This window comes from Xyrauchen texanus, chromosome 17, assembly GCF_025860055.1.
Source record: "Xyrauchen texanus isolate HMW12.3.18 chromosome 17, RBS_HiC_50CHRs, whole genome shotgun sequence".
NCBI lineage: Eukaryota > Metazoa > Chordata > Actinopteri > Cypriniformes > Catostomidae > Xyrauchen > Xyrauchen texanus.
Genome location: NC_068292.1, coordinates 33,377,132 through 33,402,742, shown reverse-complemented (window position 1 = coordinate 33,402,742; position 25,611 = coordinate 33,377,132). Strand labels below are relative to the sequence as shown.

The window sequence follows — 25,611 nt, the reverse complement described above, 5'->3', positions numbered from 1 at the left end:
CGTATTGCAAGACCAAAGGTTATTTGAAGTAATGTAAAGAAACAGAGGTATGCATTCAGAAAGTAGACTATGCATGCTCTGTCCAGACATTGGTGTGTGTGCTCATGAAATTGTCCATGCAGGCTTTACAATTTCACTGCTTCTCTATGTCTTTATCAGGCATGGGCACTAGCAAAGTATGATTCACAGTTTCCACCCCACACACTGTGGGTTGGCCAGTGTTTAGCCACAGGCTTATAAAAGTGTTTCATGTGGTTTAAGGCAAAGGCCATGCTGAGTCAAGGCAGGAAGACAACACAGCCTTAAATCAGTTACTGCCCTTTAAAAACACTCTGTTTGACATGCTGCCCTGTACCAGCCCACTGAATAGAAACTTGCCAGCGTGGGTGAGGTTGTTTAGTTTGGGGGGATCTAAAATTGGATCTGATCTCCAGTGTCTTCTGCATGCAAGAAACCCATGAGGTTTGCTGCACTCACATAAATAAAGAGAACACTTTGAAATATTCAAGATAACTGTCAATCATTTATGTAGTGTACTCTTGGTGTATGTGTCATGTGCCATTTAGTTAATCTGTGTGCTGTTTAGTTCAGTATGCATGTTTACAAGGTCTATAGTTACCAATATCTGTCTGTATTGTTTCAAGAGTGAAATAGTCAAGGAGAAAGAGCAAAAAACAAAACAAACCAACATCAGGGGTAGCCAATATCAATAATATCAAGTACTGTACACAGTACATAGAATGAGAGAAATCTGATTCTGATTGCATTGGTCAATATTTTTTATTTAATTCAAAGGAAGACGATTGATCTCCATAGCAATACGTCAAATTTGTGTTTTCTACAAAAGTATACAATACTTAATTCATATTTGGCAGTGTGCTAGTGTGCTAATTTACATAGTGCGTAAATTCTTAGACCACGCGCAAAGAATGCCAATCTCAAGTATGCACGGTAAGGGAGGTGGAGACTCAAAAGAGGCTTTCCTATTGGCCGATCCGCTCCGTCACTCACAGCACGTGCGTCATTTCCGTTGTCAGGTGGTGCGGCTATGGAAAGATGTGATCAGTTGTCCTGAAGAAGGCTTTTCCCTCAAAACCCCTGTTGTTAATCGTGAAATTTATAGAGTTCGCTTGAAACAGACCGCGGCTTGTGGAGTGTAAAATGTTAATGCACCCCTGCTGAACATATAATCGTCCAGAAATGAGTGGGAATTAGTGTACGACAGAGGATTCCCTCGGCGGTTTCGGTAAGTTGTTAAATGGCCCTTCGGTCGGCAGAGGAGATTTTCACAGCCCGTTAAAGGGACACGGTAAACTCACTCGATTTAAAGTCCACCGCTTTCTGTTGAAAGTCAGATAAACATGCTTTTGCAACGTTTAAAACATCATCGTCAAAGCTGTTTCATTACAGACGATAGACGCACTCAGATATGAAATTAAACTAATTGAAATAAAACATTGTGTTCCTGGTTGAGTACAAGTTAATGGCATTGGCGACAAAGTGTGGGTTACAACAAAACATATTTCGGCATGTTTTAAACAACAGCAAAATTCGCGTTTGCAGCAAGGCGCATACAATGAAAGTTAATGGGGCCAGTGTATGAACGCTCAAATACACACTGGATTACAAGTATACGTGATTTTAGTGCATTGAAATCGCTTACTTCCATTATCCATGTGAAGTTAAATCCAATACAATTTAGTTGTCATGACAACAGAACCATGTTATTCTAGTTTTGGTGATAACTTTACCCAGGCAATGTTAGTAAACTTATTTTATCACGCTAAAATCATTTTATCGCGCATACTGTATACTTTACAGTAATCACGATGTTTTTATTCTTTAGTTGAAATTATTTTTGTGGTCTACATAATCAACATTATGCGACACTCTGTTTGTATTGAACTTGGGAGATTCCTTTTAGTTTCGCTTGAAAATGTTACGATTAGTCAACCAGGGTAATAATTGCATGTGGGAACGAACTTGGTTTCCCAAGATACACTGATATAAGTCTTTATATTTATTAGTAACAATATCAGACGGACTATTCTTGCCTCTGACTGACAACGTTGACGCATGCTTTCTTGTTTCTCCTGTGGTCATGTTGCAGCAGCAGTCATCTCTATTTTCCCTCTGCAGTCGTTTAACTTTAAATGGAAGCATTTGTCACTTGTTTTTACAAACGACAAATCTATACATCTAAATATCAAACAAGTGAGACGGGTTTCATCCAGCTCTTAAATTGTTGGTGTCAAGTTCTGCCCTTCGTGAAGTGAAAGCTAGTATATTTAGATCTCATAAAATATTACAATCCTTTGCTACACTGGGAAGAGGAGAGTTTAAATCATGCAGGGTTGATATTTCACTTCCCTGATGTGTGCCGTTGTACTACTCTCATCCTTGCAGCCCTCAAAAACAAATCTGATAAACACTCCGAGTGAGGAATCTTTTATTTAACCTTGTTTATTCATTGGGAAGAGAGATTGCATTGGTTGCAAAGTTCCAATTTTCAGTGTAAAGCACTGATCACTGCCACTGAGCTAATTTGTTGTGACTTGGGCTCTCATGGTAACTATTGTTGTTAATGATGTCATACTTCCTAAGAAGTCAATTTACCAGACTTGCTCTGAAATTAATTGAGCATTGAGCTCTTGGTATGCATATGTGCATTAGTGTCAGTGAGAGAAATGCATGCTTGTTTGGCATGACCTCAAATGATTACAGATGGTTTGATGCCATTCATTAATTATTTCTGTTCCATTCAGATCCCAAGTTCTCAATCTTTGCAGCAAGCAAATGCACTCACACGGTCTCGCTTTGCAGTGTGCCATTATGCTTTTGAAGATATCAGATCTCAAATAGTCCAATAATGCATGTCAAATGGGTTGATGAGAAAGCAATCACGTCTCTCACCTCCGTCTGTCATGTTGTCAACAGTCTGGTTCCAGAAAGACAAAAGGCTGCAAATGTGTGAATTGGTCTACGATAACTGTCAGCTGTACGCCCTCGACACAAGCTGTGTGGTCGGTTGCAAAATTATAGCAAATATTTGGAGGCATATTCTTTCATTCCAAATCGCACAAGAATGAAGCTTCCAGCTAAGATGTGAATCGTGACTTCATTTAAACGGATAGTTCACCCTAAAATGAAAATGGTCACTTACTGACCCTCATGTTGTTCTAAACTCGTATGACTTTGTTGTCCTTGGAACATGGAAAGTCATACTTTTTTGAACAATATAATAACATTTTGGGTTTACTGTCCCTTTAATACCAGTTCAACTCAGAATTCCAAACACAGTGCAAAATTTGTCCTATTCGATAGTCCATTAGAGCAGATTGATTGCTGTTGTATTATTAGGATTTCATTTGAATGTCCCTTCATTTGTTTGGAGTTGATCCGCCCAGCGGATGCTGAACTGGCTGTAATGCTAAATGCACTCCCCCACCCCCATCTCATGGTGATATGATGTCTGGAGGCTGCGTGTGTCACGCTACCGTCTGTGTCAAACAGCAGCCTTTCATATTTTTGACAAATTGTTACCAGTGCAAACCCCAGTTCTTGTGTGCATCACACTGTATCTGTCCTTAGCACCACTTGCTTTTCACTGCAATGCAAGCAACGTTTATCAGATTATTTCAAGGGCCCTTTTCCCAACAAACAAGCAGACATCCTCTGTGATTAACAGCCCATAGATATTTAATATAGGTAAGTTGTTAAATGGCCCTTCGGTCGGCAGAGGAGATTTTCACAGCCCGTTAAAGGGACACGGTAAACTCACTCGATTTAAAGGCCACCGCTTTCTGTTGAAAGTCAGATAAACATGCTTTTGCAACGTTTAAAACATCATCGTCAAAGCTGTTGCATTAGAGACGATAGACGCACTCAGATATGAAATTAAACTAATTGAAATAAAATATTGTGTTCCTGGTTGAGTACAAGTTAATGGCATTGGCGACAAAGTGTGGGTTACAACAAAACATATTTCGGCATGTTTTAAACAACAGCAAAATTCGCGTTTGCAGCAAGGCGCATACGTTTATCAGATTATTTCAAGGGCCCTTTTCCCAACAAACAAGCAGACATCCTCTGTGATTAACAGCCCATAGATATTTAATATAGGCATTATCTTGAATGTCTGATTTTATGAATCGTTGCACCATTGTTGATGCACTGCATGTGATATTCCAATTTTTTTGACTTTTGCAAATGTTCAGTGGTTTGACATTCCTGGTTACAACGTCAGCCAAAAACTGAATCTTGTAATATGCAGATTACGCATAAAAGATTTGCAGATAAACCAATGCCGATTAAGGAATGGAAGGATTAAAAAAATCTGAAATTGCAGAATTAGGTTTCAAGATTGAGAGAGGTTATTTTAGTGGACTTGATCTTTTATTAAAGGGGGACTCACTCAACACAAAAAAGGTGATGCAAGCTGTTGTCAATGTTTGCCATTCTCAACCAAGTTGTGGCCAATGGCACCATTTTTGAATGGGTTCCTATTGTCCATCAGGGAAGTCATATCAACAGTATTCATACATGCTGCTAGTCTTTACTTGTGGAAATGGACCTGATGGGTTGTCATTCACACAGGGGCAGAGCTGTTAATGATGGCTGACTGTTTTGAGGTGTCGGCAAGGGAATTACTTTTGCTAAATCACCCTTCTCCCATCTGTTATTTCACCCCTTTTTCTTTTATAACTCTCACTTTTTGGAAGTACTCAGTTGAGGTTGGCTATTATTCTTCAAGTCAGTGTCTTAGGACTACATTGTTTTGGTGCACGGAGGATCATTGTTATTGTTTTAATGCATAAATGTTTTAGTTAAGATGTCCCACATTTTTCTGTTGGCATATTATTTATATTATGTTGGTCAGCAATTAAGTTCAGCAATTGTGAATTGATGCCCTCTCATTGTCTTTTGCAGATCTGTGAAATGTCCAAACGCCGTGCTTCGGAACGAGGTGCTGGAGAGTCATCTGGCAGACCCAGCAAGCTCCTCTGTCCTGGGATATCAGGCAGCAATGCTAAAAGAGCTGGGCCCTTTGTTTTAGGTAAGGCTCCTTGGCAATGCAAGGTAACAACACTTCAGTACTAGCTTTGTGTTTGTGTGTGAGAAGAGATGATCTCCATTTAGAAGCCTTGGATCGAAAAGTATTCCTGGAATGTGTTGGATTGACTGTTTCACTTTTACATCTACATACAACTCTTCACTCCATCTCTTTTTACTTCCTTTTCTCTGCAGGCCCACGGCTGGGAAACTCTCCTGTGCAGAGTATAGCGCAGTGCCTTGCCAGAAAGGATGGGACGGATGATTTCTACCAGCTTAAGGTGAATATCTTCAAAGTCCACACAATGGCCAACTTGGTAATGGCCCTGGGCAGTTATTTTCTTTTTTCCTCCCCAATTTGGAATTCCAATTGTGCTCTATGTCCTCTTGGTGGTGTAGTGACTTGTGTCAATCTGGGTGGTGGAGGACGAATCTCTGTTGCCTCCGTGTCGGAGACGTCAATCCGCGCATCTTATCATGTGGCTTGTTGAGCGCATTACAGTGGAGGTGTAGCGTGTGTGGTGGCCCACACTTTTCTCCGTGGCATCCACACATAACTCACCACACGCCCTACAGAGAGCAAGAACCACACATTACAACGACCATGAGGAGGTTGCCTCATGTGTCTCTACCCTCCCTATCATCCGTGCCAATTTGTTTGCTTGGAAGACCTTGCTGGAGTCACTTTATATATATATATATATATATATATATATAATGGGGCAGTCACTGCCAGGCTGTCTTACTGTGATTTGTATGCAGTGATTCTCCAATTGGTGGCTTTTCTCTCCTCAGGAACATGGGTAGTGTATTTTTTTTACCAGGAATTTTGGTCAATAAACATGATTTTTAAAAAACAACGTTGAAATAATGCAGACTGCCTGTTCCTTATACATCTCTGGTATCTTTCACTGTATCTCCATAAAAAAATAACTCTCATGTGATTCAAACATGTCCTGGTCAGGGTGGTGAGACCCTGTCTGAAAACAAAAGCCCCTGTGTCTCTCACTGTTTGCATGAACCTTTGACCTGCCTCTACAAATCTCTACAATACTGTGCAGTTCATGACCGAATCTGGTTCAGAGCAAAACATCAAACCCTTGGGCTCTTTACTTGTAGATCAGTCTGTTATTGGATGGGCTTCATTGAAAGATGCTAGTCAACCTGGAGTCAGACCTATTGACCCCACTCTTATGCCCCAGAGTCTAGTGTCCCTAAGCTGTCCAGATGTCTTGTATGGACTTGTTGAATGACATGCGATGGACTTATCTTTGTTCCTATCTGTAGATAAAGCCTTTAATGGATCCTCTGTATTGCCTCAAGATCGTTGATGGCTTAGTATGGCATCACAGTGGAGATAAGAAACTCCCAGAAAGGTTTAGGATAGGATCTTGGGGTGTATGGTATGGCATTGTTGAGGTCGTGGCCTCTTACCATTGGCCTTTTATTTTATTTTTTTGTAGATACTGACCCTGGAAGAGCGTGGGGACACTGCAGGAGAGACGCAGGAAGAAAGGCAGGGCAAAATGTTGCTGCATACAGAGTACTCTTTACTGTCACTGCTCTCCAACCAAGAGGGAGTGGTGCACCACCATGGCCTATTCCAGGTAAGATCAATTACATTTTGGCGGTAGATCATGTATTCACAGGATTCATGCATATAAAATACATCTTATGAAATTACCTTGTTAGGGGCCTCTCACAGTGAACATGTCTTTGCATTTAAAAAAAAAAAGCTAGAAGGATTAAAACGAATAGAATGAAACAATGCAGATATCTCAAGATGCATGTATGAAAGTTGACTAGACACAGTGTCTAAAAATGTCGCACTGCTACTCTCAACACTGGGGAAGCCTGACGCTGTACAATGGTCAAAGATGTCCATCTAGTGTTCGCATAGAAGTTCAATTAAAACGGTCATGACATGAAGAATACAATTTTCCTTGATTTTATTTTTGACATTCAAGAGGTCATTGTGCTATAAAACATACTGTAAGTTTCAGAACTGAAAACGTATTAATAGAAAAAGAGCATTTATTTAAACCATGCTCCAGAAACTGCTCATTTAGAATTTGTGGAACTTGTGAGGCCAAAAGGATGTGCATATGTCCGCCTCTTTAGTAAGACATCAACGCCTATTTTTTGTCATTGCACCCTTGGCCCCAGCCCACTGGTGCTCAGTCAGTCACACAGGTGAAGATGAGAAAGGGCCTGTCGTGGGAGATTCATCTACACTTTTAATGAGACTTGCACAGGACACCTTCATATGCCTATCTAGATTTAAATGTTTTTCTACATAAACATGCAGCAGACGAAAGGCTTTGACATTATCATGCATCTTGTGCAGCTTTTGCAAGGTGTCATGTCAAGTTACAAGAGCTGTGCTGTTGTGAACAAAAACTTGTCTCATTCTGCTGCTGCCACTGACTGGGAGAAACATATGCCATTCTGTGTGTAAAAAAACAAACAAACAAGGAAGATGTGAGATGTGAAGACCAGTGTCTCTGCTTTGGCCTGTTGAAGCTTATTGAAGCATCCAACATTTGCATATTCAGAACATTTCAGCATCTGATATCTACATAGATTTCTTGTTAACCAGTCAATATATTCAAGCTTTGCAAAGGAACTGTTATTAAATGAGCATTATTAAAGATTGGGCAGTTAAAAACTATTGAACCTGATGCAAAACCTTAAGTAAACCGTTTCATTCAAATGTCATGACTTTTATAGCTAAGGTACTTGAGTGAACAGTTTAATGTATTTGGATGAAATGTGTTGTATGTACATTGTGTAAACCATGAAATTTAGCTTTATATTGTTGTGGAGCTTGTTGTTCACTTTCTTCCGATTGAGTTTCAAATATAGTTGTATTTGAGGGGCTGCATGATATTTTCCAATCAGAACAGTGGGCATTTACATTTAAGTCCTAAAGGGTGAGAGAGCTAAAACCGAGCATTTCAGACAGAGGGCCAGAGACAGGGTGGAAAATGACTGTTTTGGTACAAACAAAAAAATAAATAATTATTATTCATTTACATGAATACATTTGGCAGATGCTTTTATCCAAAGTGACTTACAGAGCCCTTATTACAGGGACAATCCCCCCGGAGCAACCTGGAGTTAAGTGCCTTGCTCAACGACACAATAGTTGTGGCTGTGGGGATCGAACCAGCGTCCTTCTGATTAACAGTTATGTGCTTTAGCCCACTACACCACCACCACTCTTGTTATTATTCCTTGTGCTTGGAGTGACTCACCACTTATTTTCTCTCAGTGAGACACTTTTTTTTTTTCTCCCCCTCCCTTTCGTCTACTTTTCCACAATATCTACCCCTCTCCTTACTTCTCCGGTAGAAATCAGCCTCAGAACAAGCTGTACTAAGCTGTCGGGGCCATTCATCGAAGCTTGCTCTATTGATTGGTTTATTATAGCTCCTCTCTAGAGTGGGCCAGTTAATTATGGATCGCCTCTTGTGTTCGGAAGCACAGTCATTACAAACACAAACCACACTGCTGATCAATTCATGGCCTTCATTTGACCCCAGTCTCAGGTGACCGTGAAAGGGCTTTCAACATTTATACCACATGACGAGTTATTTGGGGAAGAGCAGAACGGCGGATGTCTTGTGTGTTCCACTAGTCCATTAATGTCAGCTTATTCTTTAAATGCTGTATTTGCATCTTAGCTTCTTTCAGAGGCACAATGATGTGGTTGTGTACATATGTGCTTTTTTTAAATGCACACATGCAAATTGGGTTGTTTGAGGTCAAAGTGGAAATGGTATCTCTTCTATGCTGTGCTTGCAAGTTTTCTAATGCAAATTGGCATTGCTTATTCTGTTTTAGGACCGCTCCTGTGAGGTTGTGGAGGACATGGAGGCCAACAAAGTACGAAAGATGAAGAGGCGAATATGTCTGGTGCTTGACTGCCTCTGCGCCCATGACTTCAGTGACAAGACAGCCGACCTAATCAACCTGCAGCATTATGTTATTAAAGAGAAGCGGCTGAGCGAGCGTGAGGCCATCGTCATTTTCTACGATGTAGTGAGAGTGGTGGAGGCATTACATAAGGTGAGTCGCCATATTGGGCCAGTTATTGGATTAGTAAGTCAACGTGAAATTGACCATTGGCTGTTTACTTTCTTAATTCACATTCATCGGTCTTTAACGAGTATAATCCAGTGTTGCACATTATTCAAAAGAAAAAGTACTGTCTTCATAATTAAAATAAGGTGCTCCGCCTCAAACAACTTTCCTTTTTGACTGATTTCACCAAGTTATTTTTTTACTTCCAATTCCTCCCTTCCAACCACCTGTCATGTACTATAAAAAGATGTGTTGGGCCATTTTGTTGTGGAATGCCCACTTTTTTACTGTTCAATTAATTCCTGTTTGGTAAAGAAGTTCCGAACAGGAAGTTGCTCTGAAACTAAATTTCCACACTACATTTGCATTTTCATTGAAGTAAAATGGATTAAGAATGATTTATATTGACTTTAAAGGTGCTCATCTTAAAGGAATATTCCAGGTTCAATACAAGTTAAGCTCAATTGACAGCATTTGTGGCATAATATTGATTACCATAAAAATGTGTCTGGACTTGCCCCTTGACTTTTTACAATGAGCCACTTTCAGTGGAAAAGAATGGGGCAATCCGTAAACGTTAAAATATTCAGTATTTTAAAATTATTGCAACAAGACGAACAATATGTGTGTCAACATGATTTAGTATGAGTAAATCACTTGCTAACCTTTTCGGTGTAAAGTTATAGCCAATGTTTCTACTTTGTTGCCACGATGATGTCAATACACCCTAAAACGACTGTAAAAATCATGATTTCAACAACTTTACAGCTCAAATAATACATGAGTTTTAATTGAAGAATTAATATAAGTGCTTTTATAAAATTAGATGCTTCACATTTCTGCATTTAAACCCTCTAAAAAATTGTCCCCATTCACTTCCATTGTAAGTGTCTTACTGTAACCTAGATTTAGCTTTTTGTAAAGAAAAGGAGGGACGAGTCAAAATAATGTTTTGTGGTAATCATTATGCCACAAATGCTGTCAGTTGTGCTTAACTTGTACAGAACATGGAATATTCCTTTTTATATTCGATAATGTTTCACAATTTATACAAATATTATGCTAATTGTCAGGTTGGATGTTCTCCAAAGTGTTGCCTATAGAAAGTGTAATGGAACACTGCTATTGCCTTTGCAGAAGAACATCGTCCATCGTGACTTGAAGCTTGGAAACATGGTGCTTAATAAAAGGTAAGACACCACTCCTCTTGTCCTCAACCTGCAGTGCTGGTGGAGTTCTCTGTGCCTCTGGGCCCACCTGCACTGAGCCCTTTGTCAGCACCATCTGGCCCCATTGACCTCCCTCCTCCTGGGGTCTGAGTGAGCGCATGATTCATCCCCACAGGCAGGGAAGGGAGGGGTATTGAGCAGTGTGAAACTGTCTCAGTTAAAACGAGTCGGCATGAAACGTGCCCCAGTTTGTTCCTTGGAAAAAAGGAGAGGAGATGGTTGGCAGGCACACAGTGAGGGGGTGAAACCGCACATGCCTGGCAAGAAGGCATCCGAGGGCAGCAAGCAGTATCGATCGGATAGGCCCAGTGGAATTCCCAATTCCTCATCTGTAAAGCACTCTCCAAACATCATATGCAATGCGTGCATTTGTCATGCTTTCAAGCCATGAGTGTGTGGAACGAGAGGCTGCTGAAGTACTTCTGACTATGGTTCCGTTGTCTCTGTCATTTAAAATGTCCCGAAGGAACGAGAGACTCACTGACTAAATGAAAATCCTCAGTTCTGCCTGTCACATTTGCCAGCATGTGTTGCTCGCTGTTGACTTCTCGCATAGTGCAGTTTGGTCACATAAGTGCACAGCTTGTCTAATTACGACACACCATATAAGCTCAGTGGCATGTGTAAAGACAGGAGTCTGGCTCTTGGCTTTCATCTTCTCCCCTCCCTTCCATGTTTCTTCACAGGCAACTGTATTTCTTAAGTCCTGGCTTGTTGCATCAAAAGTATGCCTGATGCAACATGCATTTTGCCCTCATGTTGTTCAAAACACAAAAGCTGTTTGGCAGAATGTTAGGGACTGACAGCCACAATCACCTTACACTTTCATTTAATCTTTTTTTCCATACAATAAAAGTGATTGGTGCCTGAGGCTATCAGTCCCTAACATTCTGCAAAACACTTTCTTTTGTGTTCTACAGAAGAAGAAAAACATCAAACCGGTTTGGAACAACATACGGGTGGGTAAATTATGAAATAATTTTCATTTTTGGGTGAAGTATCCCTTTAATGGTCGTGTCAGATCCATGGCCTAGCAGTTGGCACATGTGTTCCAGCAGATCGAGCCTTGGTGCTCATGCAAGAAATGTTCGAATACAGCTTGCTACAATTCCATCACCCCTATTCTACCCATCATTTATAGTCTTCTCTAATCTCCTGTCCTGTCAATAAAAACCAACAAAATGCCAACAAATTATTAGTTTGTCTGGTGTGTTTGTAAAAAACATATGCAAATACACCAGCAGGCACGGTATAGCCTGCTAAATTCGGTGAGTTGACAAGTTCAGAGCTGTTTCTGAAATATGAAAACAGCAACACGTGATCTTTCAGGGTGATTTGAATACAGCTCCATGTTTTGGGAAAAGGTTGTCAGTTTAGGGGAATTTTTCATCTTTGATATGTTGCATGTGTCGTTGTTGAGTCAGAATTTGTTCACCTGCTCTGCAGTAGTCAATTACGAGGACAGGCACAGACCAGTATTGGATGGCTGAATGTCATAGAAAACATCCACACACACATATATATATTATACACACACACACGCTGGTCACTGGACTCTATGGTGATGAAACCGAGCAATCTGGTCTGTCTGCTTCGGTTTGACAGGAGACCAGAACATTGTGTCCCAGCTGGAGATAATACAGCCCTGTGCCAAAGGATCCATAGCTCAGAGCTGAGTCACTCGCACACGTAACACTGGCAGGGCTCTCTCATTTTTCCCTCTGCTCATAACGACTGTCTGTGTGACCTTGCTCAGCCGGCAGACTGTTGGCTTTGGGTGGAATAGAAAGTACTAGGCATTAGTCATAAGTAGTGTGTGACATGTACACTCTTTTACATAAACAAGGAGCCTGGGTCTTTAAAAGTGATCGCTTTATCTGTTGGCGTTCTAAGCTAAGATTCCAACACATTATATTGATGCTTTGTCTCTTTATTGCCTCAAATCAAGAGCTTTTTTCAGTGCAGGTTTAGGAGGTTTATGCATAATATGAAATAAAATTAAACTGGCTGATGTAGATTGAAAGTAGCATGGCTGATAAGATTGCTGCAGGTGAATTGTGCAGCTAAGCAAGGTTAGAGATATTAGGCTATAGGGGACTGACCGCTCATCAAAAAAAAAAAAAGAATAAAAGTAATGCTCAATATGCAGCTGTAGGAAAGAATGTCCAGCTTTTCAATGAAAAGAGAATATTGTCGCTTTACTACAAAACTTGTATGTGCATTAGCTGGATCAGCCTGAAAATACTTAAAATACAATTATTTAAGCGTGATCTGAACTATATTGAAATGTAATCTTGCCAAAAAGTCTGAGATTTTGGTCTTTCCCCATTCAAGAAGGTTGAAGCTTTACTTGCATGCCTTGAAAATGGCTTGCCCAAGGCAAAATAGAATTCCGGAAAGGGTTATTAACCCACGAAAAGAGACCCCCTCTCAGAATCCTTAAAGGAATTGTTCACCCAAAATAAAAAATTCTCTCATCATTTCTCACCCTCATGCCATCCCAGATGTGTATGAATTTCTTCTGCATTATTCTTCTAAAACAAAGATTTTTAGAAGAATATCTCAGCTCTGTAGATCTATACAATGCAAGTGAATTGTGGGCAGAACTTTGAAGCACCAAAAAACACAAAGGCAGCATAAAAGTAATCAATATGACTCCCAGGGTTAAATTCCTGTCTTCAAAAGTGATATGATAGGTGTGGATGAGAAACGGGTCAATATTTTAGTCCTTTTTTACCATCAATCTTCACCTATGACCAGCCCGACCAGTATGTGGTGACATCCACGATGAATGTGAATTGCCAAAAAATAAAAGGAAGTGAAAGTGGAGATTTATAGTAAAAAATAAATAAAAGGACATAAACATTGATCTGTTTCTCACCCACACCTATTACATTGCTTCTGAAGACATGGATTCAACTACTGGAGTCTGAAAGATTACTTTTATGCTGTCTTTATATGCTTGTTCAAGCTTCAAATTTCAGGCCACCATTCACCATTGTATTGACCTACAGAGCTGAGATATTTTTAAAATCTATGTTTGTGTTCTGCAGTAGAATGTCACACATCTTAGATGGCCTGAGGGTAAGCAAATTATGAGATATTTTTCCTTTTTTGTGAACCGTTCCTTTAATTGTATAATAACTACAACATAATACAGATAGCTGCATGCATGACCATCTGTTTTGCACTAAATATAAAATGTTTATACAAAAATGTTTCAGACATTGTTTATCATCTGAATTTTGTCAATAATGGGATGACTAAGTGGTGCAAAAGCTCCTCTTATGTCACAAATATTTGCCATCTTCATAACTCTCTTCCCTCCTTCCATGCTTACACAATCTGCTCTTCAGTGTGCACCATATGTTTGCTACTATCAAGACACTATAAACATGTACAAATACAACAATGTGAGTAGGAGCTCACGATTGCACATTTGCTTTCACTAGTAGCTTTGTTCCTCTTAATGCACAAATTGCTTAAGCAGAGGAACTCTAATACCAAAAGCATTGCATCAAAATCCCACATTAACCTCACCCAGCCGAGGCAGTTCTAACCAGATCTCAGCGTTGAGACTTCCTCTTGCATTCAAACCATTTAACTTTTCCCATCAACAACGGCTAATTTTAGCTGCAGATAGAGACCAGGAGGCTTCTGGTCCCTTCACATGAGCAAGAAGTGAAGGCTGAGCAATGTGATGGTCCTGATGAGAAAAGATAGCTGACTCTTTTTTTAGCGTGGGAACCAGAGCAAGAACAGGCCCTGAAGTCATGATGCAGCCAGACAAAGCAAGCTTTCCAGTTAGACCCTCTTTTTCTTTCAGATTTGTTTCTGCTTGCCCGTTTGGGCTAATAGTTTAGATTTTTACTTGCCCAGCCAACATTTCCACTTGGTCCACCACAAATATATTAAATGGGAGTAAAAAAAAATATTTACACACAAATACAGCCATGACCACTATAAAGTCATAACACTAAATTCATAATCAGACTTTTTCTGAAAAAAGATATGCCATGTGGTGTGAAACATTAATGATTTTGGTTTATTATTTTCATCCCACTCTAAATATTCTCAGACTGCAGTGTAGGATGGTAAGACTCAAGTTTATCCAAATCGCCCGTCATGGCTAATCTAGTCTCTCTTTTCTAATGTAGTCTAGTCATGGCTCTGCTCTTTAAAATAAAGGCAGTAATCAGCCTTAAATCACTAAGATCCTATGCTGGGAAAAATTACGGGCCTGTTTGTAGCTGTAAGGCATGAGTGTTATTGTCACTCTCAGGGTGTGAAAGCGAGACAGCAACTGGGGAAGCATGGGAAAAGAGGATGTGACCGAGAATAATATGAGTTTTTTTTAGTGAAGGGAGATTACAGCTGTGACTTTGTGAAATCTTTGCACAATGCATGTCCCGCCAGTTCAGCTCCATCAGCCGGCACATTCGTTTCACTCATTTTAAATGAATGCATTTTTTACGTACGAGCGACTACATTTGTGTTTGAATGCACAGGTGTAGCTGAGCTTGTTTTCATTGCATATCTCTTGATGAAATGAGCGCCATCCTTTCCTTTTTGAGGTGCAAAGATTACTCATCCTTGAGCTTGTGAGAAGCCACAGGTGACTCACTTGTTTGTCAAAAGTGCAGCCACGGTGTGTTCTGTCATGTTAGGTTCTGTTTTCTGGAAAGGCAGAATGGCTCCCTGCCACAGACTAGATTTAATGAAATAGACAAAAATATCTGAGGCATGTTTGCACAGATACAAACACAGCTCACCTAACAATGGTTGGTTTAATTTTTATATGCTTCTCTTATAAAAAATAATAAAACTGCAAAAAGTTCTGCACTCTAAAAATACATTTATTAAGCTCAAACAGGAGATAAAAATAGTACAAACCTTTCATCTGTCTGCCTTCGTCAGTGTAACAATTAACTTGTTCTTAATCGTTAAATAGCTCTACAAATCTTCAGGTGATAATCAAACAATCTATCCACAGACTCCAGTTCAACTCCATATGGAACAACAAATAATAACTGAAAATAATGATGGGAACAATAACGCATCAGGCAATAATACCGTTCATAAACATCGTGCCCAGAAAAAAATAAATATAAATTACAAAAAACATGCCAGTTCAAAATCTTCATTAGTTTCAGATGTATTGATTTCAAAGTTTAACAACACAGTCTCCACCACGGTGTTTCAAAAACCAACAGACAAGAATACATTACTTTCACCCGCTTCCTCTGGAAAAAAGGTTTACCCATAAGCTAACTTTATAGACTGATTCAGAAGAGGAATTTGATATATAGACATTTTCAGCAACCGCTTCAGTTCAAGAGGATATCCACGGATTTGGTTTCAATCAGCATTTGATAAAAAAATTCTCATATAGGTAGGAACATAGTTTACTGAAAATAGATTTTTTTTGTCTTTGATCGTTATTTAGATATTTTTTACTTTATCAGATCTATTGTTAACAAATATTGGTTTATTTTAGCTTCAGAATCTTCATTAAAAGACATTTTCAAATATCCTCCAATGTTTACTTACAAAAGATCTCATAACTTGGCGAATATGCTAGTCAGATCAGATCAAAAAGCATACATACTAGGTTGTTTTCAATGTTGGAATTGTACAGCATGTTCTTCAATATTACAATGTAAAAATGTCATGTGATCTTCCACAAAAAATATACCATATTATGTCCTGTATAACATGCTCGAGTAAGAACGTGATTTACCTACTCCAATGTCCATGTCTATTGATATACGTTGAGACCTTTTAAATTAGAGGGAGTGAACACATATCAGTCATCCGCAGACATGATGTTACCTCTCCGATTGCTAGACACTTTTGAGTCTAATCACAGTATCGAATTAAATGAGAAAGTAATGAATTTATAAAGTATGTGTTTATAAACATAGACATATAAGGCACTGTTTCCACAGCTTTATCGATTTCAGGGTGGTTCTCTGAGGGTGAATCTTACAAAACGTGTCAAGAACATCAAGATTTTTTCAATGTGACATCATTTTCATGAAAATTAAGTAATAAAGCAAATATTTACCATATTACAGTAACGAGATCTACTAAAAATGACCATTGCAAATAGTTGGAATTACTAAACTCAAAAGTAAAATATCCGGACGCATGAAATTTGGGGGGAAATTTGATTGTAATGAAAATGTCCCTTTGTAAGAAATTTGAATAGTCCCTTAAATGTCCCTTGGCTTCATTTTCTTTATGCAAAGTATTTCTTTTTTTTATTTATTCTGGGGTGAAATTCACCCATATATACAGACAGACATGGATTTCCACAGCTTTATAATTGTAATCCAAACATCAGGACCTAATGCGGGAAGTAGGGTGTTATTTGACGTCATCCATGTGTTGTTTGTGTTGCAGGACTCATCGGACCACCATCACAAACTTTTGCCTTGGCAAGCATTTGGTTAGTGAGGAAGATCTGTTAAAGGACCAGAGAGGCAGTCCAGCCTACATCAGCCCAGATGTCTTGAGCGGTGAGAATCCTGCCTGTGTGTGTGTTTGTGTGTGTCCATGACTCACCCTCCATGTCACCACTGTAATCAAAGCTCATAAAGCCAGCCACCTACACAGCCCTAATCAGGACAGCAGTCACAAACCGTCAGTAGGGGTGAGGGATGGTTACTTTTATTGAAGTCATTGTGCGTGTGCGTGCGTGTGTGTGTGTGTGTCTGAGCATGTTAGCTCATCAACATCTCCGATACCAAAACTTCCCTTAAGCTTGTTGTCATGTCCACAGGGAGACCTCAGCAGTGCGTTGTATCAAATTAACAGCAGTTATGTCACACACACACACTAAATCTTTACAGGCAATCTCACTTTTGCCACGGAACTGAAATTGGCTCCAGTGATGTAATCTGAGTATGTGGGCTCGCTGTTTGTGTAACATATCTAGTGTGAATGTATTGTAAGATAACATGTATTGTTTTGTTAGAGGAGCATTCCATGTTCAATACAAGTTAGGCTTGCAAGAGTCTCAAAGGCTTTCTTTCGATTACCACAGAAAATATTTGTCTAAGTTTGTAAAAACATGTTCAGCAATTGTACGTTTTAGAGCCTTTCACACTACACTTAATCCCGGGTTATTGTTTTTTTTTTTACCCAGGTAAAGCAACATTGTAATTTTGAGAGTGTTAACAGTGCTTTTATCAAACCCTGCTTCGGAGCAGGGGTAGCACTGCATTTGCGGGGCCAAAGGTAATAGTTTGAAACCATGCTTTGTTAGAAAGTTTCAGAAAGTTGTTTTAGCAAAAGACAACCAATCATATAATGCCTCAGCACTTGCCTAATTTAATATTTATGCACTTTGTAAAGTCATGCGCTGTTTACATTCTCCATCTGTGGGGAAACCGGTAAAATGTCCAACAGTGATGGCAAACACGATAACTGCCGTGATCAAAAGACATTTTTGCGTGTGTTTGTGATATGTTTTGGAAGGTGAAAAACAAACTGTGCTGATTTGCTTGGCAACATATCTACAGAAGAGCAGTTCCATTGAAAAGCCAAACTGTATTCATCCAGTCTTTGTTTACACATCAAATATGCAAATTATAAAGCATGATAAACCAGGATTAAGGATTACCCTGGATTAAACAATGCATTTACAGTTAAACAACATTTGAGCAATATTCCTTGTTCAATGATCGTTAAGGTCAATTGACAGCATTTGTGGCATAATGTTGATTACCACAAAAGCTAATTTGACTTGCCCCTCCTTTTCTATAAAATGCCATAATCTGGTTTAAAGTGAGGCACTTACAAAAGAAATGAATGGGGGCCAATTTTTTTATGTTAAAACGTAGACACCAGACATAAACAGTATATGTTTGTAAACATGGTTTTAGTGTGATAAAAGTGTGAAAATAACCTTAACCTAAGCCAATTTTAAAACTTAAAAAAAAAAAAAAAACATAAACCCTAAACTGACTATAAAAATGACAATTTAAACAACTTTATAACTCACATTAATTCTTCTGATTAATCTCATCTATTATTTAAGTGCTTTTATAAAATTAGAAGCTTCATATTTCTGTCTTTTTAACCTTACAAAAATTGGCCCCATTCATTCCATTGTAATTGCCTCACTGTAACCTCAATGTATGTTTTTTTTTAAAGAAAAGGATGGACAAGTTGAAACACATTTTTGTGGTAATCAACATTATGCCATAGATACTGTTGATTTAGCTTAACTTGTATTAAACCTGGAATATTCTGCTATATTAAAGGCAAGCTATGCGGTGTTTGCACTTACAATGGAAGTCTATGGGGGAAGTTGAATAATGGTTGGCCCGTAGACTTCCATTGTAAGTGCACGCACAGTGTAAATGTTGCAATATCAAACAAAGTTTTTTTACAAACAAGTTCAAATTATTTTCTGTGATAATGGAGCTTAACTTGTATTAATCCCGAAATGTTACACAACATTTTCTTTATATGTTCAAACTTTTACGAAGTCATTTGTATGTTTTGCGGGGTTTTCCGAGATATTTATGGAGTATGTTGTGGTGAGATGCTGCATTCCGAGCATGTGAATTAAAGACGGGCAGTTAAATGAACGAAAGAAGCCAGGAGTAAATCAGACAAATATGACAGCAGAACAAAGGAGTGCTGCTTCAGTGAGTCATCACAATGAGTCATGCGGCAAGAAACTACTCTTCCTGCTCTGTCATAACTCTCTCCCTCTCGCTCTTCCTCTCACTGTTTTTCCATTGCACGCTCTCTCGCTCTCTTTCTTGTACCGTCTCGCTTTCTCATTTGAGGGTCAACGAGGAAGCAGAGGCTGTGTACTGTACAGAAATATATATACCATACAAATCAAGCTGTTTACCAAACAGAAACCCATCCAATTAACATCAGTGTTTCTTTTAAAACAATCTCCTATGACTCATTTGTACTCTTCTGGCACTGTGTGTTCAATTGCCCATTTATGGTGGTAAACAAAGCAGTTTGGTGAGTGTGAACAGGTTTTGGGGGACCGTAAAGTATGGTGTGACACTACTGGTGCATGTGTTTCTTTTATATAATGCATTGCTTATGTTTTTTGAGGCTTTCAAAGGGGTGATATTTACCCATTATTGGTCTTAAACAAGTTAGCAAATTTCTGAGCAAGTTCCCTTCAGTATAATCTTACCACACTAGCGCTATCTTTATGGGCATTAAGTCAGGGTTACTTGTTTCATAACAAAAACCTAATGTCTATTTGTACTGTAATACAGTATCTAAGTATATGTCATGCTTTTAAGGTGATTTCCAATTGTGCATATAACCAATCTTTTGCCATTGTTTGCATTGTTGATGCATTTTGTGTGCATTTAATAACAAGCAGTGCTGGTTGCTGAAAGTGCACTCTGTGTTTCCATGCAGGTCGGCCATACAGGGGTAAGCCCAGTGATATGTGGGCACTCGGTGTGGTGCTGTTTACCATGCTCTATGGCCAGTTTCCATTCTACGACAGTATACCTCAAGAACTCTTCCGCAAGATCAAAGCTGCAGAGTACTCCATCCCTGAGTGAGTGTCCCCATTCTCTCTCTGTGTTCCTTAAAATCCCAAAATAGAGTTTTGTAAGGGTGTATATTTAATTTTTTGTCCTAAATGTGTCTAGAAATGATGAATAGCAAGTATTGTAGTGGCCCTTATTTTAAGCCATCTCATGTTGCAACTTCCAAACCTGTATGACTTTCTTCTTTCGTGGAACACAAGGAATGTTAGCCTCTGTTATCTTTCACTTTCTTTGTATCGGAATAAGATGCAATGAAAGTGAATGGTGACCTTTTGTGTTCCATGGAAGAAAGTCATATAGGTTTGGAACAACAAGAGATTGATTAAATTACGACAGAATTAGAAGTCGACCGATTGTGAATTTTGTTGATACCGATAACTAAGATGGGGGAAAAGGCAGATAACCGATTATTGGCCGATAGTTTTTAGAATGAGTGTATAGTAAGTTAAAAGATATATCGGTCTACCTCTAGACAGAATCTTAATTTTTGTGTGACCCTATCCTTTTAAATGAAGGTTGCAAAATCTTTATTTTGGAAATGCATATGTTTAAATAATCTGGTTGCATTTGTTTTGTGCAGGGATGGGCGGGTATCTGAAAGTACGGTATGTTTGATCAGGAAGCTTTTGGTTCTTGACCCACAGCAGAGACTTAGTGCCACCGATGTGCTGGAGTCACTAAGCGCCATCATCGCCTCCTGGTGCGTCCCATCTTTAGTCTTCAATGAACTGAGATCACTCAAATGTTAATCCTTGAGGTCTTGCAACAGTGCTGCAAGTACCTTTATAGGAATTCTGGGCTGATTTCATCTAGGGTCAGCGATGTTGTCTTGCCACATTTTTACAATACAGAACATCTAGTGCTGCTTTCAGTCATTCATTTGAAGGTTGCAGTCTGGCTGTAGATATGAAGGTTTCTAATTGTCATTTACTTTTTTTTTTTCTTATCTCCACAGGCAATCTGTGTCCTCCCTGAATGGCCCTCTACAAGTTGTGCCAGACATAGATGATCAGCTTAACCACCCCGAACATCTTCAGGAGGTCCGTTCCATTCATAGCTGTTATACTTTATAGGCTTTATACATTATACAAATAAGATTTTTATCCAGTCAATTGCTCTCCAGAATGAGAATGTCACTCCCCCTAATACCACCTGCAATTCTCTTGTGAGTAGCAAATCATGGTTCTATGAAAATATATAAAGCATTTGGCTATGCTGTATATGTAAAGAAAAAAAAAAGAGCCTTTTCATATGTCTCACAGACACTTCTTATTTCTTAGGAAATTTGTCAACACAGTTGCAAAAACGGCATTTGATATGAATGTTAAAATGGCATTATTCAAAATATTGAAAAAATGATCAATGTTATAGTTCAGCGATTCAGACATGGAAATAAACTATGTTATTTGGGACTACCCTAACCCCACCCCTGACTGTTCATTTCCCAGCTAGATTGCTAAGTGGCTTCCACCTAGACTCCCTCTAAAAGTTCTTGCTAATTTTGGACATTTCATTCTCCAAGAGTTTTTGCTTACTTCAATTGATGTAAGTCTCTTATTTTTCCCCCAGGCTAAAGTAACCGAAGAGTCGTCTCAGTATGAATTTGAGAACTACATGAGGCAGCAGCTGTTGTTGGCGGAAGAGAAGAACACTATCCATGAGACCAAGAACTTCCTCAGCAAGAGACATTTCGGTAATGTGCCTCCAGTGAGGCGCCTCGGCCACGATGCTCAACCCATCAGCCCTCTGGATGCCGCATTACTGGCCCAACGCTTCCTCCGGAAGTAGTCACTGGGAGCGGAGCAAGCCACGGAACTGGGCACACACTTGTATGTTTGCGTGCGAGAGAGAGAGAGTGTGTGTGTGTGTGTGTGCGTGCGTGCGTGCGTGTGTTTGCGAATGCACAGTGTGAGACAGGCAGACACACGTGGACCAAGGAATAGCTCACCGCTCTGTTGCTCCATTCATCCACCCAGGAAACAAACTCTGCCTTTGGGTGGCACACGGGACTCTGATGAGACACTGACCCCCGCCACCACCTCCATGCCAATCCTTGCCCAAATCTGACATACACACACTCACACACACATTTTCAGCAATACCCAAACAGAATCATGTAGCAAATGACACAACCCTCCCTTCCTCATCTCTCCTTTACTCAGCCTCTCCCTCAGCACTTTCAATTGGAAAGGTGCGGATCCACGATCAAACCTCTCTTCTCTCTCTGTCACTTTCTGTTGGCCTCAACCAGTCTGTATTGCTCATCTGTGTCTATGACTGCAAATCTACCTCTTACCATTTCTCTCTCCCTTTCCTCCTTTTTCAGTCCGTTTTTAACTATGCTCTTGGTTGTTTTGAAAGCAGGACTCTGTGTGTTAGGGGAGACAAGCACAGGCTCAAGAGCATTAGCATTGAGGTTGTGTAACTATTCTGTGTCAGAACCATTGATTGTTTTTTTCCTCATAATCCGAATAAGCTTTTGTGGTAGCATTTACATAAGATTATTTTTGTTTCCATTGAAGATTTTCAGTATCACAATTTAGCAAGCTATAACCTCATATTATTGAAATCATAGCAGAACATGTTTCCTGTCCTCTATTTGAATGGGTTTCTCTTGGCAGCTATTGTCACAAATTATTCCGCTTTGATGCTTACAACAAAAAGCATAACTTTGCATCCAAGCCAGCCAGTATGGTACGTTATTCCCCCTCCAGCTTTGATCCTATCAAAAGGTAGCAAGGCCACAATTGACTTTTGTATTCATCCAATCACAAATGGAAATATAGTTTAAGGATGTGATATGCCACTACAGTGGACTCTAAAGAACTGAGCTGAGTGGTATTATTTTTAGATTAAATTTGTGTCACACTAGGGTTGTGCTTGGAAAACGGGAAGGGATGGGACATCTTGTTATGGGATGAAACTGTCAGGAAGCAGGGTGGCTGAGCTGGCATTCATGCGGAAGTCTAAGCCAAGATAAGCCCCGCAGGCACAGCCCTTAAGCCGTCCTTTCCCTTTGCGTCCCTCTGTCTAGAACGCCCGCCCTCTGATAGCATGCCAAACCATCAAAGTGCATCTTCTGTCATGTCCTGTATTTCCGGTGCTTTCGTTCCCCACACAGAATTTAGCTGCAGCTCAGGGATCAAGATTTGGCCACATGGGAACGTTTTTGGCCTCAGTGATTCAAAGAAAACCCATTGTATAGAGGACTCTTTTGTATAGTGTTATTTTCCCACCTGCTCCTCATTTGCGTGTATGGTTATTAAAGGGGTAGGTTGCCAAAAGTAAAGATTCTCTCATTTATTCACGCTTAAGTTGTGTCAAAATCATATTACCACATAAGGGTGAGTAAATAATTTGATTTTATTTTTGGGGTGAACTATACCTTTTAAATGCTTCATGATCATCAGGAATGAAATGCCATCAAATTCACTCCGTCTGTTGCTTGCATAATATTACTTTGTTTGAGAATATCGCATAGGACACAGATTCTCATAATCTAGTTTGACTGTTTTCCAATCCCGTATCTAAGATACCCATGTGTATAAAAGCATAATTTTGGGATATCTTGCCTTAGATTATTGACAGAGTCCCAATTCAACAGTTAGCAGTGAATATGTACTTTGATGCTAGAATATATCATAGTGTAATAGGCGGTTGGCTTGCATCGACCTGTGGACCTGTGGCTTTAGTTTGCGATGCCTTTATGTCTGGCTCCACTCATGTCATTAAATGAAAAGGTCATTCAGTACTGTAGGTCTCATGACTGGCAGCTTGGCTTGTCATTTTAATCTCTTTCATTTCCTCTCTCAAAGTAAAGTCTGATAGTACTTCCTTACCTTTCTGTGACTTCATTTTAATTTATTTGCTGTTTATAATTCACCCGCCTCTTGTCTTTTTTCCAAGCGCTGTTGCCGTGGTAAATGTAGAGATCATATGTCACTCAAAAGTATTGATGTGATCTCTCGTTTATTTTTCTCCTATCTTCAGTGAAGGTTTTTGTTTTCTTGGCTCTCTGTTCCTATTAGTTTTTTTGTTGTTTTTTAATTCTTGAATAATTGTCACAACAATCCTGTTGGTATATTAAGCTACACTAATGAGACTGACTTTGCATAGCTTTATTTTTAAGTCAACTAAATTATCATGCTCATTCGCATGACATGTAGAATCGATGTAGAGTTTATCTTGTAATGCAAGGATGATACCGCTCTCTGGCCAGTGTGAATAACACCACGGCGAATGGTGTCAGTAGTGCAAAGCCCAGTGCAGGGTATTATCATTATTTTGGAGAATCACACGAAGGTTTCCACATTAGTACTTTTTCAAAGTGATGTTGCCTGCCACCATTGAAAGCATTAGTCTTTTTCCACCTTAATGTGAATATATTTGGTTGTAAAGCAGTATTGTAGTGGAAGATATATGTGAAATTGCCAGACTTTTGCAAGCAAATCAAATTCTAAAAGGAATTTTAACAAAAGCCACTATCTCATAGCAAATCTGTATGGTTGCGATATGACTGCTGTTGACGTGGTTGTGTAGTTTGCACCTGAAACCTAGTTGAAAGAAATTAGTTAGGATGTCTATGTTTAAGATGCCCCCCTACGCAAGTAATTGAAACCAGTAGCCCCTTTGCATAGACAGTTTTGTGATGTCAACATTCTGTCAGCAGCATGAGAAGTGTACGTTGTTGAGCTCTGTATACATTTTAAAAGTAATTAGTGCATGATTCTAATTAGTGCCACAAGGTGCAGCGGAAATCGCAATGGTTGTGGGTGTTTTGCAAATGACTTGCAGTACAAAAAAAATAAAATAATATATATATAAACAAATACAGAAAGACACTGCAAACTAACATTTAATTTTGACTTCAATTTTCTTTTCTCTTTTGGCCACTTTGTGCAGATATTTGATAATTTGGGAGATTTCTCTTTAGAATTGCTACTTTTTTTTTCATCTTTAAATAAAACTGGAAAATGTAAAAGCTCTGGTGTACAATGAAACATGATGAAGCTACTCAAAAGCCTGAACATTTGTGTTGTAAGCTGCTTGGTTAGAAAGGTGTCAAAGAAAAAAAAACTGGGTAATTGTACAAATGAAAACAAATTTGTATAAAAGACATATTTTTGTACTTCATCAAATCTCTACTTGCATGTCAGCAATAAATTTGATATGGAAAAACCTTAATCTCCTTGTGTAATTTAATTGACGATTGTGTGTCAATAATAGTGACCTAAATGAAACTTATGATCTTGATTCATTTAACGTTTAATGTCCAGTATTTGTAACAATTTATGTCTTTTACCTTAGTAATATCAGTATTACACTTTGATCCACTCAAAGAATCCCATTTATATGTATTGTGTATATAATTTTATTACAAATATTATTTTCAGTGTTTTTTAGGGGGTGGTTTCAATGTATATTGTGTTAGCACATTACAAACAAAAAAGATAAGGAAAAAATAATCACAGTGTGTATCTGCATTTCTGGTGCAGTTCTGCCCTCTTGTGCTAGACATGTGGAAGAGCAAAGACAGGCAAAAGTTAAGGTTAAACGAGAAATAGGACTCTAAAGAGACCTCTGCCTTACAGAGTGCAGTTTTTATTAGACTTTTTTTTCTTTTTTAGGTGAAATCCAAATAAATGTAATCTGTCATATCTCAGATGGACTGATTCTAAAGTGTTTCATGCTGTTGTCAT

At 39.1% G+C, this 25,611-nt stretch overlaps 1 protein-coding gene across 1 annotated transcript; it reads left to right on the top strand.

The window, feature by feature from the left end:
* Window positions 1-1,040: 1,040 nt before the first annotated feature.
* Window positions 1,041-25,090, top strand: LOC127658087 (serine/threonine-protein kinase 40-like). Its single transcript, XM_052147185.1, has 11 exons — window positions 1,041-1,246; window positions 4,930-5,056; window positions 5,248-5,333; window positions 6,516-6,659; window positions 8,899-9,123; window positions 10,276-10,328; window positions 16,773-16,888; window positions 19,776-19,920; window positions 20,493-20,612; window positions 20,868-20,952; window positions 21,482-25,090. Exons 2-11 carry the CDS (start codon window positions 4,939-4,941, stop codon window positions 21,698-21,700), a joined length of 1,311 nt encoding a protein of 436 aa, XP_052003145.1. The 5' UTR covers window positions 1,041-1,246; window positions 4,930-4,938; the 3' UTR covers window positions 21,701-25,090.
* The last annotated feature ends 521 nt before the right edge of the window (window positions 25,091-25,611 follow it).

Excerpts from the sequence above, each read along its gene's own strand:
- LOC127658087 (XM_052147185.1), top strand. The coding sequence starts at position 4,939 with ATGTCCAAACGCCGTGCTTCGGAACGAGGTGCTGGAGAGTCATCTGGC. Across the intron at positions 5,057-5,247 it reads AGCTGGGCCCTTTGTTTTAG|GCCCACGGCTGGGAAACTCT; the intron begins GTAAGGCTCCTT and ends TTTTCTCTGCAG. Across the intron at positions 20,953-21,481 it reads ACCCCGAACATCTTCAGGAG|GCTAAAGTAACCGAAGAGTC; the intron begins GTCCGTTCCATT and ends TTTTTCCCCCAG.